This window comes from Apiotrichum porosum, assembly GCF_003942205.1.
Source record: "Apiotrichum porosum strain DSM 27194 chromosome Unknown scaffold_14, whole genome shotgun sequence".
Taxonomy (NCBI): domain Eukaryota; kingdom Fungi; phylum Basidiomycota; class Tremellomycetes; order Trichosporonales; family Trichosporonaceae; genus Apiotrichum; species Apiotrichum porosum.
Genome location: NW_021167121.1, coordinates 183,907 through 201,155, shown reverse-complemented (window position 1 = coordinate 201,155; position 17,249 = coordinate 183,907). Strand labels below are relative to the sequence as shown.

General features: G+C 59.4%; 5 protein-coding genes across 5 annotated transcripts; 2 read left to right on the top strand and 3 right to left on the bottom strand.

Annotated features, from left to right (window-relative positions):
- Positions 1–3,829: 3,829 nt before the first annotated feature.
- EHS24_002852 (uncharacterized protein) lies at positions 3,830–7,098 on the bottom strand (the record flags this gene model as incomplete). The annotated part of the gene is made up of 7 exons (XM_028618572.1): positions 3,830–3,937; positions 3,997–4,347; positions 4,407–4,618; positions 4,829–6,432; positions 6,485–6,595; positions 6,663–6,793; positions 6,898–7,098. 7 exons carry the CDS (start codon positions 7,096–7,098, stop codon positions 3,830–3,832), a joined length of 2,718 nt encoding a protein of 905 aa, XP_028472939.1.
- A 436-nt stretch (positions 7,099–7,534) lies between these two features.
- KAR3 (kinesin-like nuclear fusion protein) lies at positions 7,535–10,353 on the top strand (the record flags this gene model as incomplete). The annotated part of the gene is made up of 13 exons (XM_028618571.1): positions 7,535–7,558; positions 7,604–8,206; positions 8,247–8,314; positions 8,355–8,622; positions 8,659–8,956; positions 8,998–9,036; positions 9,080–9,237; positions 9,276–9,356; positions 9,395–9,457; positions 9,493–9,618; positions 9,664–9,760; positions 9,799–10,173; positions 10,214–10,353. The coding sequence occupies 13 exons, from the start codon at positions 7,535–7,537 to the stop codon at positions 10,351–10,353; spliced, it is 2,340 nt and encodes a 779-aa protein (XP_028472938.1).
- Positions 10,354–10,541: 188 nt separating this feature from the next.
- EHS24_002850 (uncharacterized protein) lies at positions 10,542–11,250 on the bottom strand (the record flags this gene model as incomplete). The annotated part of the gene is made up of 2 exons (XM_028618570.1): positions 10,542–11,170; positions 11,223–11,250. The coding sequence occupies 2 exons, from the start codon at positions 11,248–11,250 to the stop codon at positions 10,542–10,544; spliced, it is 657 nt and encodes a 218-aa protein (XP_028472937.1).
- Positions 11,251–12,007: 757 nt separating this feature from the next.
- ATP1 (Alpha subunit of the F1 sector of mitochondrial F1F0 ATP synthase) lies at positions 12,008–14,235 on the top strand (the record flags this gene model as incomplete). Its single annotated transcript, XM_028618569.1, has 4 exons — positions 12,008–12,049; positions 12,373–12,418; positions 12,643–12,729; positions 12,803–14,235. The coding sequence occupies 4 exons, from the start codon at positions 12,008–12,010 to the stop codon at positions 14,233–14,235; spliced, it is 1,608 nt and encodes a 535-aa protein (XP_028472936.1).
- A 381-nt stretch (positions 14,236–14,616) lies between these two features.
- On the bottom strand, positions 14,617–17,066 carry EHS24_002848 (uncharacterized protein; the record flags this gene model as incomplete). Its single annotated transcript, XM_028618568.1, has 3 exons — positions 14,617–15,864; positions 15,923–16,115; positions 16,156–17,066. The coding sequence occupies 3 exons, from the start codon at positions 17,064–17,066 to the stop codon at positions 14,617–14,619; spliced, it is 2,352 nt and encodes a 783-aa protein (XP_028472935.1).
- Positions 17,067–17,249: the final 183 nt, after the last annotated feature.

Here is a 17,249-nt window from a genome sequence, read left to right as displayed (position 1 = left end):
GTCTGTCGGGACTGCGCGAGAGTGGCCAGAGTTGGTCAGGCGCCCCGGCGGAGATGATGTGTGGTGAGAGATCGGTTGGCGAGAGCAGGTGCGAGCGCTGCTCAGCACACTGTTTTGCAATCGACCGGGTGTTGTGGTTTTTCAGACAAGAGTAATATGTGCGACTAGGAAGAGACAGGTCGACTTGGGCTCTTGCTGTTGTCTACGTCGTTGCGTGCACACGACGTGCCCCGGAGCAGCAGCAGCAGCAGCAGCAGCACCGCACAACAAGCGAGCTGTTCAAGATCTTGCCTGACTCTGTCTGTGGCCTGCTTCCACGCGCGCGCGCGCTGGGCACACACCTTCTGGGTCAAGGGACCGGCCGGACCGTGCGAGCGCGCGCAAAGGGGGGCCGGCGCTGGCTGTCGGGCGGTTGGCGGCGGTCGTACCGGTGGCTTGGAACAATGGCGACAACCACCACCACGCACAGGGAAAGCAGTTTCTGCCAGCTGCGAGAAAAAGGGAGCGAGAGAGAGGGTCACAACGTCACAAACCCCGCAACACACAGAATGTGGGCGTCCTGCGGGGGGCGGCGCGTGGACACACTGTTCGTGGCAGGTCGCGCGCAGTCCGAGGCGAGGCAGCGGCCAGGGGGGAAGAGTCAAAAGTGGTGTTCTGTCGAAAAGTAGTAGGGGGGAAGGGGCGGCGAGAGGGGAAAGCTGTTCGTTTACCAGTCGAGAACAGCAGGGAGGAAGCACTCGTTCCGTCGAGGTCGTCTATCGTGGCAGGGTCATGGATGTCGTCGAGACAAGGAAACCGATTGAACAAGATGAGCAACAAGAAGCAAAGGATCACTGCAGCGCCGCGCATCACAAGACAGCTGAGAACGCGGCAGTGGACGCAGCAGTTGTGGATGGCATTGCCTCGATGTTGCGGGAACCTCTACCCAGCTCAACTCCTGAGACCAGCTGTGCCGTAACGGCTAACGTCACACGTCGGATAGGGAAGGGAGCGCGCACTTGAACAGAACAGCCCGTCACGTTGAGGCACCTCTCTGGGCATTCCGCGTGCTCGGTCGCTGTGCCGCGCGCGCCTGGAGATTATGGACGAGCGACAACAGTCTGTTTGGGGGGGGGGGGGGGGGGTTGCTGAGCTTCCGGCCACAGGGGACCTGGAAACTCGGCTCGGTCCCTTCTCGTTCTCCAAAGGCCTGCTTCAGCCGGGGCGTTTGCCTGTCTCATGTCTACACGCGGTTGCTTCACGACGTACTGTATGGGCTCTGCAGTCGCTCGTCTCGGCACAGGCGTGCCTGCAGCCAGTCTTCCCCTCTCCCCTGACCCAAGATCCACCTTACATTAGTTGCACGCGAGGCGACCTGCCGATCCCATCTACTGTGTATATTCAAGGACATGGCCTGCTTCTACATGGACAGTCGCCACTTGCCACCTATCTTGAACATTGTGTTTGTCTCAAAAGCTCGAGATGTGATCTCCCCGCTGCAAAGACATGCTAGACACGGGGCGCGGGTGGAGCGTTTCGACCTGTTGCATGACAGGGCAATGACCAACACTGCTTTTACTCCAGTCAAACACCTGGGACTTCCCGCGGAACGCGTCTGCATGTGCCTTTGGAAGACCCCCATGGCCCGTCGCACTCCGCCCAGCAGACTCGGGAACACGACTGGATCATTCTTCCTGCATTAACCCCTGGTCCTTTTGGTATCATTAAGCAGGGGGTCCGCTGTTGCTTGCTCGGGTCACACATCGGGCATTTGAAACGTAGTTAACGTAGCGTGCAGTGGCAAGACCGGCGGTAATACGACAGTGCGTCTCGATCTCCAATGTGTTCGCGTCAGACGCAGAGAGGGGGCTCTGCGCGAGAAAGCACGCGTTCAGGTCGCACGAGGATGCACTAAGCGAGGCCTTCATGAGGAATTCCACTGACCCACATGGCCTTAGTCCTCTCATCAGCGAACATGGCGAGGTGGCCGCCACACGTCCTTCAATGGGGCACGAGGCCATTTGAATGGTGCGCCAGGTCTTCTCACAGATGGGAGGTATCACTGTTGCGGACAGCGAGGCCGCCACATGGCCACATGGCTTACTTCGTGGCTTCCATTTGGTCTGCAGTGTGCGGCCGTTGTGACATGTTCTGTCGGCAGTCAGTGCGCAGGATCAGCCTCACGTTTCTGTGTCCAACCTTGCTCTGTCGCTATGCGGTCCGAGGCCGTCAACGCAGCGCAAGGCCTGTCGCACTCCCGCGGCGTTGGTGGCAGGCATCGTCGTACCTGCCGACGACCCGCGCGCCTCGTTGGGAATTCAGATCAGCTGGAATCTCGCCGAACGCCATAGTCGTGAATAATCATCACACGCTGTCTACTCCACTCCGCATTCCTTGGCACCCAAGAAGCAAAGAGACAGCACGAGGCGATGAAGTGGGTTTGAACAGAAGCCAACTGTGACGTCGTGCAACGGCCGGATTCTTGCGTTTCTTTTTATTTTTTCTGGGCGCCTCAGAAGCTGACAACCTGTGGGCTGCCCCATTTACTGGGTCGGAAAAGCAATGTAGGCACCATTGAATTGCGTGTGTGGGATTTCCTCTGCGTGAGGCGTGCATGTCGTGTCGTCTGAGCAAGGAAACGTGTCCCCATTCAAGGCCACTAGGCCATGCTCGTGACCCTCGCAGAAGGTCGTGAGAGGGTTGGGGACACTTGCTTGCTGCGTCTGCGGTACATTTGTTGGACCAGCTATACCAGAGGGACATGCGGTTGTAGTGGGCAAAATCCTGCTTCTTGGCCTGGAGGAAGGGAAGAGGGTCATGGCGAGCGCTCTGGCCCTTGGTGAACTGCTATGTCACCAGATGAAGAACCATCACCCTGTACGAGGTGCCGGTCTGCACGTCTGACATGGCAAAGATCGTCGGATTGCCTGGAAATTCACCGAACGTACATACGCGTTCGGTTCCGTACCTGCAGAGTACCTTCTCAAGGTCCTCGTAATTATTGCAACGTGCCCTTTCCCTCTTTTCCTCGTGCAGCCGAGACAGGCGGTACAATTGCCAGGGACAGTAGGACGTGCATCGTGTCCGTTGAATTGGCCTTGTCAAAGCCAAAGGAATGAGTGCCCCAGCCCAGGCCGCCAGGTAGAGAGAAGTGTGGCATTCAAAAAAAGGTCGTTCGTTGTGCACGCGATGCCATGTCGCGACGCCGCGTTCCCACCGCCCATGCTCCTCCAGTCCGGCGTTCGCACAATGGAATGACGCACGTATGCAGCCGGCTGTTGCTGGCCACGCCCTTTTCCTTCCGCGTGTCACTCTTCGGTGAGATGGTGCTGACTCTGAGCAGTCGAAACCAGATTACGGACATTGTGTGGTCACCCGCATCGTTTGGATCGGGGAGGTAACGCGTCACGCACGCGTTTCCCACTCCCATCCCACTTTACGACCCTTCTGTTCTCAACGACTGACTTTGTGCATGGTGTGTTGCATGGTGCCCCAGTACAGTACATGGGGGCTCGATTAACTGGGGTTACGAATATTAGTATGACTCCATGTTGTAACTTATTCCATGTTGTAACTTCGACGTGGTGAATAAAATTACCGAGGACCCACGCACTCGCAGGCAGTCCCACACTGACTGCCTCTCACTCACGACTCAGCCTCAGCTCCGTCGTCGCTCTTGCCATGCCATGCAAATACATCTTCAATTGCCTATTAGACTCGATTGCACTCGCGGTGCCACTCCAAAAGGGGGAGCCACACGGTTCGCCGATCCGACAGCTTCCATTCAACTCTTCCTCCTCCAGCCTCTCCCTCTCCCTCTCCCTGTCTCTCTCGCTCGTGCGGAGCGTCCTTACAGCTTGTCAGCGGGGACACCGGCAAGCTCGTCGTAGCCGAGAGCGAGGTTGAGGTTCTGCATGCACTGGGTGGCGGCACCCTTGAGGAGGTTGTCGAGGGCACCCTAATGGAGTGTCAGCAGCCATCCTTTTTTATTTTGACCGTTTTCATTCCCAAACTCACAACAACAACGACACGCTTGCCGCTCGAGTGGACCTGGACGCCACCGACGCGCCAGCCGTGCTTGCCAGCAACGTCACGGACGTCGGGCACGCCCTTGATGACCTGGACGAGACGCTCGCCGGCGTACTTGTCCTCGTAGAGGCTGGCAATGTCCGAGGCGCGCATCGACTGGGCGAGGGGCGCGTTCAGGACCGAAACGATGCCCGAGAACCAGGGGGCGACGTTGGGGACGAACGAGAGCTGGAACTCGGGGTTGCCAAGGAGCTTGCCGAGGTGGTTGGAGGCCTCACGCTCGTGGATGTGGTCGGTGAGCGCGTAGGGGCGGATCGAGCCGGTGAGGTCCTGCTCCGACTACAAACCGCATGTCAGCCCAAATGACCTTGGGTGTATACGCTATGGGGGCAACTCACGATCTTGGGGACAGTCAAGGGGCGGCCGTCAGCGTCATTCTCACCAGCCTTGGTGCCAGCACCCGAGTAGCCCGAGACACCAAAGATGGTAGGAGCCTGGGCCTTATCGAGGTAAGGCAGGAGGGGGGCAAGGAGGAGCTGGGTGTTGGTGGCGTAGCAGCCGGGGTTCGAGACACGAGTGGCAGTCTTGGTCTCTTCGCGGCCGTAGAGCTCTGTTCATTTCACCCATTTAGCTTCATTCTTCTTTGATATAATTTCTAGGCACGACGAAAGGAGGAGGGGGGAGGAGTATGGCCAAAGAGGAAATGAAACAAACGGGCTACAGAATAGCTAGCTATCCTGTTCCGTACAGTCCCAGTTTCCAAGCACACACACACCGCCGCCGCCGCCGTCTTCCATCGTGCTTTATGCGCGAAGCTCACCCGGGAGACCGTAAGTCCAGTTGTCCTCGAAACGGTAGTCGGCCGAAAGGTCGACAATCACACCCTTGCCGCCCTTGCGGCTGGCAGCGTCGATGGCGTCAACAAAGGGCTTGCAAACACCGTTGGGGAGGGCCATGACCCAGGCGTCAACCTCGCCGTTCTCCTCCATCTTGGTGACGTCGGCAGGCGAGAGGTTCGAGTAGGTCACATTGGACTTGGTGTAGCCCTCGAGGGGGAGACCAGCAAGCTGACGCGACGAAACGTGGGTGAGCTCGAGGTGGGGGTGGTTGTTGAGGAGCGACACGAGGTTCTGGCCAGTGTAGCCACGGGCACCGATGAGAGCGACACGCTTCTTGGGGACCTCGGTGGCGTAGCCGCGGCGCGACGACGAAGCGTCAGTCGAGCGAACGGAGGGGCGGGCCGAGGTGGAGAAGGCGCGGGCACCGGTGGGGGCCGAGCCGGCAAGGCGGTGGGGAGGGGTCGAGGGGCCGACAGGGAGGAAGACGCGGTCGATGCGGCCAGACTTCTCAAAGCCGGCAACAATCGACTCGACCTGCTTGACGTCGGGGACACCGTACCAGAAGAGGCTGCGGCCAGCACGGGTGAACGAGCCGTCGGCGCGCTCAAAGTGCCAAGCACGGTTCTCGTCGTCGGCCTGGGCAGTCCAGAAGAGACGCTTGTGGTCCTTCTTGATGGCGTCAAAGACGTTGTCAACAGTCTTGTTGAGGACACCGTTGCGCGAGGGGAGGAACTTGGTCATGACGGGGGTCTCGCCCTCGGGGTGCGAGACAACAGCGACAACGTCGAAGGGCTCGTCACCGTAGATGGTGCAGGGCTGGTCCTTCATGCCCGAGAAGATCTCGGCAACCGACTTGCGGCCCGAGATGACCTCGGGGTCGCGCTCGTCAAAGACCTGGCGGAGCTGGGTCGAACCCACGGCGTCCTTGGCGGGCTGCTTGTAGAGCTTGTAGCCGCGGCGGATAAGGGTACCGGCACCGGCGTCGGTGAAGAGCTCCTTCTGGAGCATGTCGGTCGAGATGATGGCGACCGACGAGGTGCGGGGGAGGGTGTCGAGGAGCTCCTTGATCTCACGGATCTTGAGCTTGGTGCCGTACTTGACCCACGACTCCTTCATGAGGCCGTCATACTCCTCGTCGAGGTTGATGGTCGAGATCTTCTTGCCGGTAACACCGTGGAAGAGGCCGCCCTTCTCGTTGAGGTAGACAATCTTCATGGGCTCGAGGACCTTGGCAAGCTCACCGGCGGCGACGTCGGCGTTGACGTTGAGCATCTGGCCGTCCGCGGTCTCGGCAAGCGAGGTGAGGATGGGAAGGCAGCCAGCCTTGATGGCAGCCTCAATGGGGGCCTTGTCAACGCGCTGGATCTTGCCGACAAGGCCGTACTTCTCCTTGCCAAGGTAGTCGGCGTAGAAGACACCGGTGGGGATGGGGCGGGCACGCGTGCCGAGACGCTCAAGAGCCGAGGTGAGCTTGAGGTTCTCCTGGAGGAAGACGCGACGAGCGACCTGGAGGGTCTTGGCGTCGGTGATACGGATACCGTCCTCGTACTCGGGGACAACACCCTCCGACTCGAGAAGCTCGTTGCTGGATACATTAGCGCTTGCGTCATGTTGTGATGTATTTAGTGTTTACGTACAGCTGGGGGCCAGCACCGTGAAGAACGACGGGGTAGAGACCAAGACGGTTCAGGAACGACAGCGAGAGGGCGAGGTCATCGAGCTCATCGTTGAGGATCGCACCGCCAATCCTGTGTAGATTGTCAGTTGGTTGGTTCCTGGAAATCACACAAATCTATCTGTTATCAAACAACGTACTTGAGGACGGCAAACTTGGCCTCGGGGAGGACACCGGGCGACGCAGCGTTGGTCGACTGGGTGAAGATGCGCAGGTAGCGCTCAACCTCCTGGCGCGAGCCGAGCGAGTATAGGAGACGGATAATGGTGTCCTGCAAAGGGTCAATTGGTTGCTCCAGGATGACACTTGCGATCCACCCGAGCCGGGAATCGCATTGCGAAAGCCGCTCCAGTTGGTCACTCCCAGTCGACTTACACGGTCCATGCCACCGTCACGGCTCGAGACGGCAGAGGTGAGGCCGCGCTTGCGGATCTCGTTGCCGACCTTCTTGGTATCGAGCTCAAGAACGACGTTGGAAGTAGCGGTGGCGGCGGCCTTGGCGTAGGCGCGAGCCTGGACGGGACGGGCCAGCGCCGCGGCGGCGGGGCGGGAGAGGGTGGTGAGGCGGCGAAGCATGGTTTGAGTGGGGATGGGTACCCTCCTTGTCAGGCTAACGTGCAAGAAGGATAAGAGTGAGGAAGGAGTGAAGATGAAGGGACTTGGCTTGATATCCTCCCTTCAGCTTCGAACCAATGGAACCCTCGACACTCCTTTTGGACCGACTCAGTTATCGCCCATCTCTCCTTGTTTACAATTAACACATCATTACGTTATTTCGTCATGGCGATAGTGTAGCGGGAGTATATGTATCACTTTCCTAATGTCAGGGTCAAGGTATTAGAAGGAATCAATTTCGCGCGAATGTCTCCGTTCATCTCGCGGCTGTCTTTGGCTTCTCCCTCAATTTGGCTCCGTCCCAGTCGGCCTGCAACACAAACACATGTCAACAACACAACCACTCACACCCCACACCTCGTAGCTGATTGTCCTTTGTCCCTTCCCCCTTCCCATCATGGCAGAAGAACAGGAAAACATGGTGCGTTCAACGACCACATGTGTTCATTTAACTGATCACTGACAGATGCAGCCCCCTACATCCCGCCTACCCCGCTTGGCAACACCAACAAAGTCGGCCCCCAGTCTGCGCCCTCCGTCTGTCGTCGGCCGCCCCGCACCACTCGGTCTGGCAATGACCGTCGCCGGCGAGAAGCGCAAGACACCATCCTCTCCCGTAATCCCTACTGCCAAGCGTACAGCATCTGGACCGAGCGCCCTGGGCAAGTCGACACTCACAAAGCCGACTGCCTCCACAGCTAGAAAGGCGTCTGGATCAGCCGCGGCGGCGCCGACCGGTCGGCGACCGGCGACCAGGTCATCCACGGGATCCACGGGGTCCACACCCCCAAGCAATGCCGCCATGAGGGCATCATCAAGGTCTGGTTCTGCACTGGCTACCTCGGGTCGCCGTACCGCTAGTGGCAGTTCATCAGCCAGCTCAACTGCCACAACCACGAGGACGCGCCCAGCTGTAGCGCCGCCCACTCGAGGTGTCACTGCGTCCCGTGCTGGAAGACCTGCTCGCAAGCTTCCGATTTCCACCACCGCTGCTGGTCCCAGCCGCCCCAAACCGGTTGCTGGGAAGAGTGGTATTGGTACTGGCATGGCCAGCGCCGCACAGTTCAAGGTGGGTTTTGGCTGCCATGTGTTGATGCTGACCCAAACAGAGCCACGACGGCCGTCTTGAGAATGTCGAGAAGATGGTGGACGGATTTAAGGAGCTTCTGGAGCAGGAGTGGGTTTCACTCGCCGTGGGCGTTGACTGACCCACTCAGAAAGTCAAAGATCAACTCATTACAGACTTCCCACACCGACTTGCAAACTATTCTCCTCAACGCCCAAAACACCGAGCGCGAGGCAAGGAAGGACCTGTCAAGTGCCTCAGAGGAGCTCTTCGTGATGCGGGCAGCGCACGCTCGTGAGGTCGACGACCTCGAGCGCCAGATCCAGCGCAAGGACAGGGAGAAGCGGGGGCTCGAGGAAGAGCTGGGTGATAGCCGTGACGAGCTTGGTCGCGAGCGCGAGGTGGTCCGCGAACTGAAGGTGAGGGTTGATTAGCTAGGTTTCACTAACCCTCAGCAAACTCTTGCCCAGCAATCGACGCAGCACATGACCCTCTCGGCACAGCTTACTGCATCGCAGGCCCAGCTCAGTGCTCTCCAGACCGAGGTCGAGCGCGCCACTCTCGCCGTGTCGGCCATGAAAGCTGAGCTCGAGGTCGGCAAGGAGAAGGCTTGCGAGGCTGAGAAGCGCGCCGACCAGAGTGTGGTCGAGGTCAGGGAGGAGTGTGACCGCAAGGTCGCGGCGGTCGAGGAGGAGCTTCGAGCTGCCGAGAGTATTCGCCGCAAGCTTCACAACCAAGTGCAGGAGCTGAAGGGTGGGTTTTCCGCACCCCGATCCGATGCTGACCCATTACAGGCAACATCCGTGTCTTTGCTCGTGTGCGACCAGCCCTAGGTAAGCTGTCGTAAAAGCCATTTTTGCTTTAGCTTACTCCCAGCCCACGAGCTCAACAACCCGGAGGGCCTTGCGGACATTGCCTACGGCGATGAACGTCTCGCCGAGGAGACTGGCCAGTCACATCTCACCGTCAAGAGCCGCTCCGAGTCTGCCATGGGCAAGGAGCGCGAGCAAGTGCAGCAGTTCCAGTTTGATAGGGTAGGTCGGGCTTTCGTTTCCGGTGCTAACTTTGTCAGGTATTCCAGCCCAAGCACGGCCAGAAGGCGGTCTTTGAGGAGATTTCCATGCTTTCCCAAAGTGTCCTTGACGGTTATAACGTAAGCACCAAGTTGCGTTCATGTGAGCTGATAGCCAGGTTTGTATCTTCGCCTACGGCCAGACGGGCTCGGGCAAGTCATGGACAATGGAAGGTGGCGATGTGAGTTGTGCCGCAGGGATTAAACTGACACTCAGCTCTCGGACGACCTTGGCATGATTCCCCGTGCCATCGACATGATATTTACGGTCAGCCGGCAGCTCAAGGACCGCGGATGGAACTACACCATGGAGGGGACTTTCCTTGAGGTGTACAACGAGGTGGTCAGTTACCAATCCGTTGCATCCCTGAACCAGCTGACGCTTCAGATCAACGACCTGCTGGGCTCTGGGCAGTTTGACACCAAGAAGCACGAGATCAAAATTGACAATGATAACAAGATGACTGTAACGGACACTGTTAGCTGTAGGTCCCAGCTGTATCCTTCAAGCTGACAAGCCAAGTGCCACTTTCGAATACCGAGCAGGTTTCCATGCTCCTCGAGCGCGCACGCAGTCGTCGTGCGGTGGCCGCGACGTTGATGAACGCACGCTCGTCTCGCTCGCACTCGGTGTTTAGCCTCAAGGTCAAGGGCGTCAACCCGTTGACAGACGAGCAGTGTGAGGGCATCCTCAACCTCGTCGACTTGGCCGGCTCAGAGCGCCTCGACTCGTCCGGCGCCGGCAGCAACAAGGACCGCCTCAAGGAGACGATCAACATTAACAAGTCGCTTTCTGCACTTGCGGATGTTATCGGTGCCCTCGGCCAAGGCCAGCAGGGAGGCCACGTCCCGTACCGCAACTCAACCTTGACCCGTCTGCTCCAGACCAGTCTCTCTGGTGAGTTGGAGATGACGTTAACATGGCTAACAGCTCTCAGGCCAATCCAAGACACTCATGTTCTGCAACTTGTCACCTCTGGCTGCGCACCTGGGTGAGACAGTGTGCTCGCTGCGGTTCGCGACCAAGGTCAACACTACGCCGGCTGGAACGGCCAAGCGCAACAACGGCAAGTCCTAGAGATTTTTGTTTGTGGCAGGTTGAAACAGATTATGCCGTGTGAGAGATGGAGAGATGTGGGGAGAAGGAGGACCGGGACAATGAGTAGTAGTGTGTATCGAGGGTGGTCCTCGCTTCATGTATGCCTGTTACAGACGGAGCAGTGGGCGGTGGTATCTAGTGTCTACACTACACGACTCTCTTCTCGTTTACGCCGACTCGGCAGGGGCAGCGCCGTCGCCGAGAATAATGTCGCCGACGCGAAGACGTGTCCAGCCCTGCTTGTTCTGAATGGTCTTCTTGTAGCCCTTCCTGCGCTTCTTGAGGATGGTGTGGGTGAGGGGGCTCTTGGTGTGCTCGAGGACGGTGAGCTCACACGAGGCGACCCAGGGGGGGATGGTCTCAAAGCTGCTGTCGACACCGGCGAGCTTTGGCAGCTGCTTGCGGAGCTCCTTGCCCTCGGCGGCGGGCGAGCGGATGGCAAAGTCGCGCGAGCCGACCTCGAGGATACGCGTGAGGGCGAGGGTGGTTCCGGGAGCCTGCATGGGCTTGAGGGTGGGGAGGGTAAGGACGTCGCGGGGGTGGAGGAGGTACGAGCGGCTGTGGAGACGGGCGACGAGGTAGATTCCCGTTGACGGGGTGGTCTGCTCGCGGAGCAGGCGGAGGGCACCAGAGGTCGAGGTGGGGAGCACGCGCTCAGTCGACGCCGGGAGGAGAGGGGGCAGCGAGCCAAAGGGAGACATGGTGGAGGTGGAGGACGATGCGGCGGCCGATGAAGACTCGGCAGCGACAGCGGGGGTGCTGGACAGCGCGCGAAGCGACTGGCGCAGGGTGTTCACTGTGGGTAATTGTCAGCTGTCGTATTTACATGCCAAAGCTAGCCTACGTACCCCGGGGGAGTGCTGGGCGGGGCGGCATGGTGGGCTCGAGGTTGTGTTGAAGGGGTGGTTGATTGACCAAGTTGAGTACAAGCCGACTTTTCGGGTGTTGCAGCGCGCCTTGTCGGAGGGAAGGCAGGCGTGCCAGGGGGCATTTTGGGTTAACATTTAGGCGACGGAGGGACCGTAAACCTGTTCCTGCTATGGCCATGGTACCATGGTCCGTTGCTGGGGACGACCCTACAGGATGACGCGACAGCACCCGGGCCGGTTCGGGCGTGCATGCGTGGGTGTATGTGTGCAGAGGACAGATGCATGTGGTACTGTGGTACTGTGGTACTGTGGGTAGTGGAGCATATGCATAAGGTTATCAGTACGAGGTGGGCGGGACGTGGTACACGATGGGCATATGGTGATCGCTACTGCCGCCGAGAGATACACACTACCGTCCTATTGCATGCATTAGGCCGTGCCGTTGTATGTATTAGAAACACGCGCGAATCCACCCGAGTGCAGGGGTATGGGTGTGTGCCAAGTGCCACACGCCTCCCGGCTCGGCGTTATTGTGCCCACAACCTGCGCGAGCTTAACAGACCATTGGACCGCTGGGTGCGGTTGTGCGGGCGTACGGAGCGAGAGAGCCCCGTCCTGGCCCGAAGTCTGCTGCCCCCCCCTGCCCCTCCAGCCCCCCCGTCCGTCCTCCTCGCACCCAGCTGGCTACTACACCTCGCTCTTCTCTTCTCTCCTAAAACTCCCTCTTCCTCCCCCCCACCCCTTCCTCTCAAACACCGCTCAGAATGCAGTCCGCCCTCCGGAACTCGCTTCGCGCGGCCGCCGGCGTAAGTCGACCTCCCCCCATCGACATCCTCGAGGAAAATCCACACAGGACCCCGCGCTGGGAGCTGCCAAAAGAGCCCCAACAGAATCGAGGGCGAAAGCGAGATGGGGCAGCAGGCAGAGGCTTGGACACCTAGAGGAGCCTTGAAGCACGTCGTCCTTCGACAGCTTTGGCATGCCCTCGTCGATAGCCTTGCCATGCTCCGCTCTCCATCTCGCCAGCAGCCCTTGGCGCGTTGCGCGCGCCGCGTCCCCAATGGCTGCTCCTTGGGTCTCCATCGCACACATTCTCTCCCTTCGGAGTTTTCGCTGACTTGTCCGACAGCGTCGCATCGCCCCTGCCGCTCGCTCGTACGCTACCGCCAAGCCCGGTATGTTCTGAATCATGCTCACAAGCATGGATACATGTTGCAGGCGCTGACCGGGTGTTCTTTTGTCGACTTTTTACCCCTGTTCGTTGTGTCCACGTCGACTTGTTCCTCCTTGCCCGCCCCCAACCTCCACCTCGGACCAATTACCTGCCACCCTTCCGCCACGACACATCCTCCGCCCAACCCCTCATGTCCCTTTCACCACTGCCTTGCATAACCAACAGCCGCTTCGGAGGTCTCGTCGATCCTCGAGTCGCGCATCGCCGGCACCTCGGTTGCTGGTGACGTCCAGGAGACCGGCCGTGTCCTCAGTAAGTATACTTTTTTGCAGCACCACCATACAATCTCTCTTTTTCCGCACACGTTTCTGACCCTTCCCCCCAGCCATTGGTGACGGTATCGCCCGTGTCTACGGCCTCCGCAACGTCCAGGCCGAGGAGATGGTTGAGTTCTCGTCGGGTGTCCGCGGCATGGCTCTTAACCTCGAGGCCGACAACGTCGGTGTTACCATCTTCGGTAACGACCGTCTTATCAAGGAGGGTGACACCGTCAAGCGTACCGGTGAGATTGTCGACGTTCCCGTGGGCCCCGAGCTCCTCGGCCGTGTTGTCGACGCTCTCGGCAACCCCATCGACGGCAAGGGACCCATCAACGCCAAGCAGCGTTCCAAGGCCCAGACCAAGGCCCCCGGCATTCTCCCCCGTCGCTCGGTCCACGAGCCCATGCAGACCGGTCTCAAGTCGGTTGACGCCCTCGTCCCCATCGGCCGTGGCCAGCGTGAGCTTATCATTGGTGACCGTCAGACCGGCAAGTCGGCCGTCGCCCTCGACACCATTCTTAACCAGAAGAAGTGGAACGACGGCTCGGACGAGTCCAAGAAGCTCTACTGTGTCTACGTCGCCGTCGGCCAGAAGCGCTCGACCGTCGCTCAGCTCGTCAAGACCCTTGAGGAGAACGACGCCATGAAGTACTCGATCGTCGTCGCCGCTACCGCCTCGGACGCCGCTCCCCTCCAGTACCTCGCTCCCTTCTCGGGTGCCGCCATGGGCGAGTGGTTCCGTGACAACTCGCGCCACGCCCTCATCATCTACGATGACCTTTCGAAGCAGGCCGTTGCCTACCGTCAGATGTCGCTTCTTCTCCGTCGTCCCCCCGGTCGTGAGGCTTACCCCGGTGACGTCTTCTACCTCCACTCGCGTCTCCTTGAGCGTGCCGCCAAGATGAACGAGAAGTACGGTGCCGGTTCGCTCACCGCCCTCCCCATCATTGAGACCCAGGGTGGTGACGTTTCCGCTTACATTCCCACCAACGTCATCTCGATTACCGACGGCCAGATCTTCCTCGAGGCTGAGCTCTTCTTCAAGGGTATCCGTCCCGCTATCAACGTCGGTCTCTCGGTCTCGCGTGTCGGTTCGGCCGCCCAGACCAAGCTCATGAAGTCGGTCGCCGGTTCGCTCAAGCTCTACCTCGCCCAGTACCGTGAGGTTGCCGCCTTCGCCCAGTTCGGTTCGGACCTCGACGCCTCCACCCGTTTCCTCCTCAACCGTGGTGCCCGTCTTACTGAGCTCCTCAAGCAGCCCCAGTACACCCCCATGCCCACCGAGGTCATGGCTCCCCTCATCTACGCCGGTGTCAACGGTCTCCTCGACAACGTCCCCACCAACAAGATCACTGCTTGGGAGAAGTCGTTCACCGAGGTCCTCAAGTCGCAGCACCAGGCTCTCCTTGAGAAGCTCTCCGGCGGTGTCCTCACCAAGGAGATTGAGGAGGAGATGAAGAAGATCATCACCGCCCACGTTGCCGACTTCATCGCCTAAGCGATCAAAGCCGAAATCGCGGTTGGGGCACTAGATTCGGTGTCTCTTCTGAGGGTATAAAGGGGTTGTCTAGCCTCGTGGCCGTACTACTTGTCTAGGAACTCTGGAAAAAATGCATCGAGATTGAAAGAACCCATCTGTCTACAAGATCCTTTAATGGAGCGGAGCATTGCGAGCAGACAAGACAGCGCGTGGGGGCCGGGACAAAAACATGTGTGGCTGACGGGAGATCGCGCGCAAGGTGACTGACCCACGTCGATCCTATCAGAGATCCCATCAGAAGTACCGGTAGTTCCGAGTGCATGCGAACGACGTGGCATGGAAATGAGCTATGTACATTGATTGATTCACATCAACGTCGAGATAAAACATGTCGTGGGACTACTCGTCAACTGCCATGGTCGCTCCCACAAGATCCTCCTTCTCGTCCATCACATGCTCCTCCTGCTCCACGACGATCTCAACTGGTCCAGGCGCCATCTCGTCAGCCACCACCATGTGGGCCTGTGACGCGAGAGGAGTAACGTTCTCCGCGGCCTCGGCCTCGGCCTCCTCGACTCCTCCAGCCACAACCGCGTCGTCTGTCGTCTCCGTCATCTGCGACGTGGTGATGTTGGCGACCTGCGACGACGACGCCTTGGCTGCCTCGGCGGCCTCGCGCTTCTCCCGAGCCCTGCGATGCTGTGCTTCTCGCTTCCTCTCTCGCTGGATAAGGTGTTGCTCAAACTTGACGGGGTCAATGGGCGCGTCACCGTTGAGGGCGCGGTAGTCGTGCTTGAGGGTCAAACGGCCACCTTGGCCGCGGATACGCTCGAGTTCCGGTTCGGCCGCCATGTTGCCCTCGCGCAGGAGCCTTTGCGCCTTTCTGCGCCGCCACAAGCCAATGTTCGCGTTGAGCGTGGCCCACACAATGCTCCATTTCGAACCTTCTGCGTCCCGCGACAAGATCTTGAGGTTGTCGTTTGCGCTGTCGTACTGCTCTTGTTGGGTGCCCTCGGTCGGGAACGAGCGGACGCACATTGCCACGATCGCTTCAGGGAGGAGCACAATCTCGATGAATGTCTTTCGCAAATGGTGCGGGAGAGACTCGTACCGATCCGACCCGGCGGGGCGAGTAGGCCGCTCGGTCGCCATTGCAGGCGCGGCAACGTCCAGTAGAGGCTGTGATTCATCGAGAGGCAATGCAGCTGGGGTTGCCTCGTCTCCTCCTGACATGCTGTGATCGGCGGCAACGGCTGGTTCAGGAGGCGCCTGAGCCTCCTCGCTGGCATCGGTTGGCGGCTCCATAGGTGTGTCTTGCGCTTCGACATCCTCCCCGCTCGACTCGCCCCGCAGCGCCCACCGCAGCAGCTCATCTAGAACCTCGAGGTGGTCGTCGGGACTGAGGTCTGCGACGCGGACCTCGTCGTCCAGGGAACGTCGCTCCTTGCTTGACAGGTAAAACTTGTCAATGCGCCACTGTGCTGGCGGATAGCGCTCGTTGATAATGTCGGCGAGGTGTGGGCGGATTGTGATGAGCTGCTCTGCAAACTCGAGGTCGCGGTATGCAGCCGAGTCGACAATGGTTGCCGGGTCAAACTCGAGTTCGGGGGTGGGCAGTCGAATGACAGTGCGTGGCCTGTCGATCCGCTGAGAACGCAGCTCTCCAAGCTACAGTCAGTTCCACGTATCTTTGAATAAAACGTACCACGCAGTCTGCGATCTCCTCCTCTACGATGAACAGGACCCGGTTGCGCTGCTTGCGAACTGTTCCAAGTTGCGTTTCAATCACATACACATCCTTGACCTTGTTGCCTGGGGAGCCCGGGATGAACTCGGCAAGTAGACCGGGCATGTAGCAGGGGCCCTCACGGTAGGCGCAGGCCTGGCCAATTTCCACACTGACATCAGCTAACCGCTACACTGAGAGGAATGACTCACCCTTCTGGCAATGTTGTCGCCGACCGTGGGGGCGAGGGTTGCGAGGTACCCAGCTGCTCGGTAGACTGCGCCTTCTTCAACTTTTGGGCCTGAGCACCAGCGAGGATGCGGCTCATGTCAAGAGGTTGGCTCATGTCATCGTCGTCATCCGAGTCCGAAAAGGTTAGGCTCGAGGGGAAGCGGGGGCGGCGGGGCGCAGGAGACGACGCTTGGCTGTCGAGTGTTTGCCTTGACGATGACGCCACCGGTGATCTAGAGTCATGTCGCCGCGAGAGGCTGCGTTTGGCATACAGTGGCGAAGCAAGTTCTCCTCCCGTCTGCAGCGCGTCGTCCGTGGGATCGACTGTTTTGCTGATTTTCGTCGATCGACGGCGAGAAGAGGCTTTCGGCTTGGACGTGCCACTCGGCCCAGCGGCTGCTGTAGTGGTACGGTCAGCACCGTTGGCCTTGCCCCGTGGTGCTGGAGCCGTTGGCGACTCTTTAGACTTGTCTTGCCCCTTATAGAGAGCATCGAAGAACGCGCTTGGGGAAAGCGTCGGTGGAGGCTTTGCGGGGGTGACTTTGACTGGAGTGGTTTCGTCCTCCTTCGCGTCCTTGGACGAGTCTTTTGTTGCCTTGGTCGAGGCTTTGCGAGCAGTAGGGCCGAGCTTGGGAGGGTTATTCCGCGTAGCCCTGGGAGTGAGAGTAGCTTTTGGTGCAGCCTTGGGCGTGCCCGTCGGCGTGGCCTTGACAGTCGCAGCTCTGGCCACAGCTTTGGTCTTTGGCTTCACTGGTGACCAGTCGGGCGAGCTTGGCGCGTCCGAGAGAGGCGATGAAGGTGGCGGGACATCGGGAGCGTCCGAGAGGTCCGACGAGTCCAACGAGGGGCTTCGCGGACGCTTTCCCGTGATGCTAGCTTTGCGTGTGGCCATGGGCTTGTTGTGTGAGTAATGGAGCGAAAGGATCAGAGGTGTTTCCGGGCGAATCGAGGTCGACCTCCACCGACGCGAACAACAGCTCACCCTGAAGTCGGAGGCAAGGAGGGTTGGAGAGTGAAGGTGCAAATGAGGAGACTGAGCAATGGGGGGTCTTTGTAGATGTAGCGAGTACTGGCG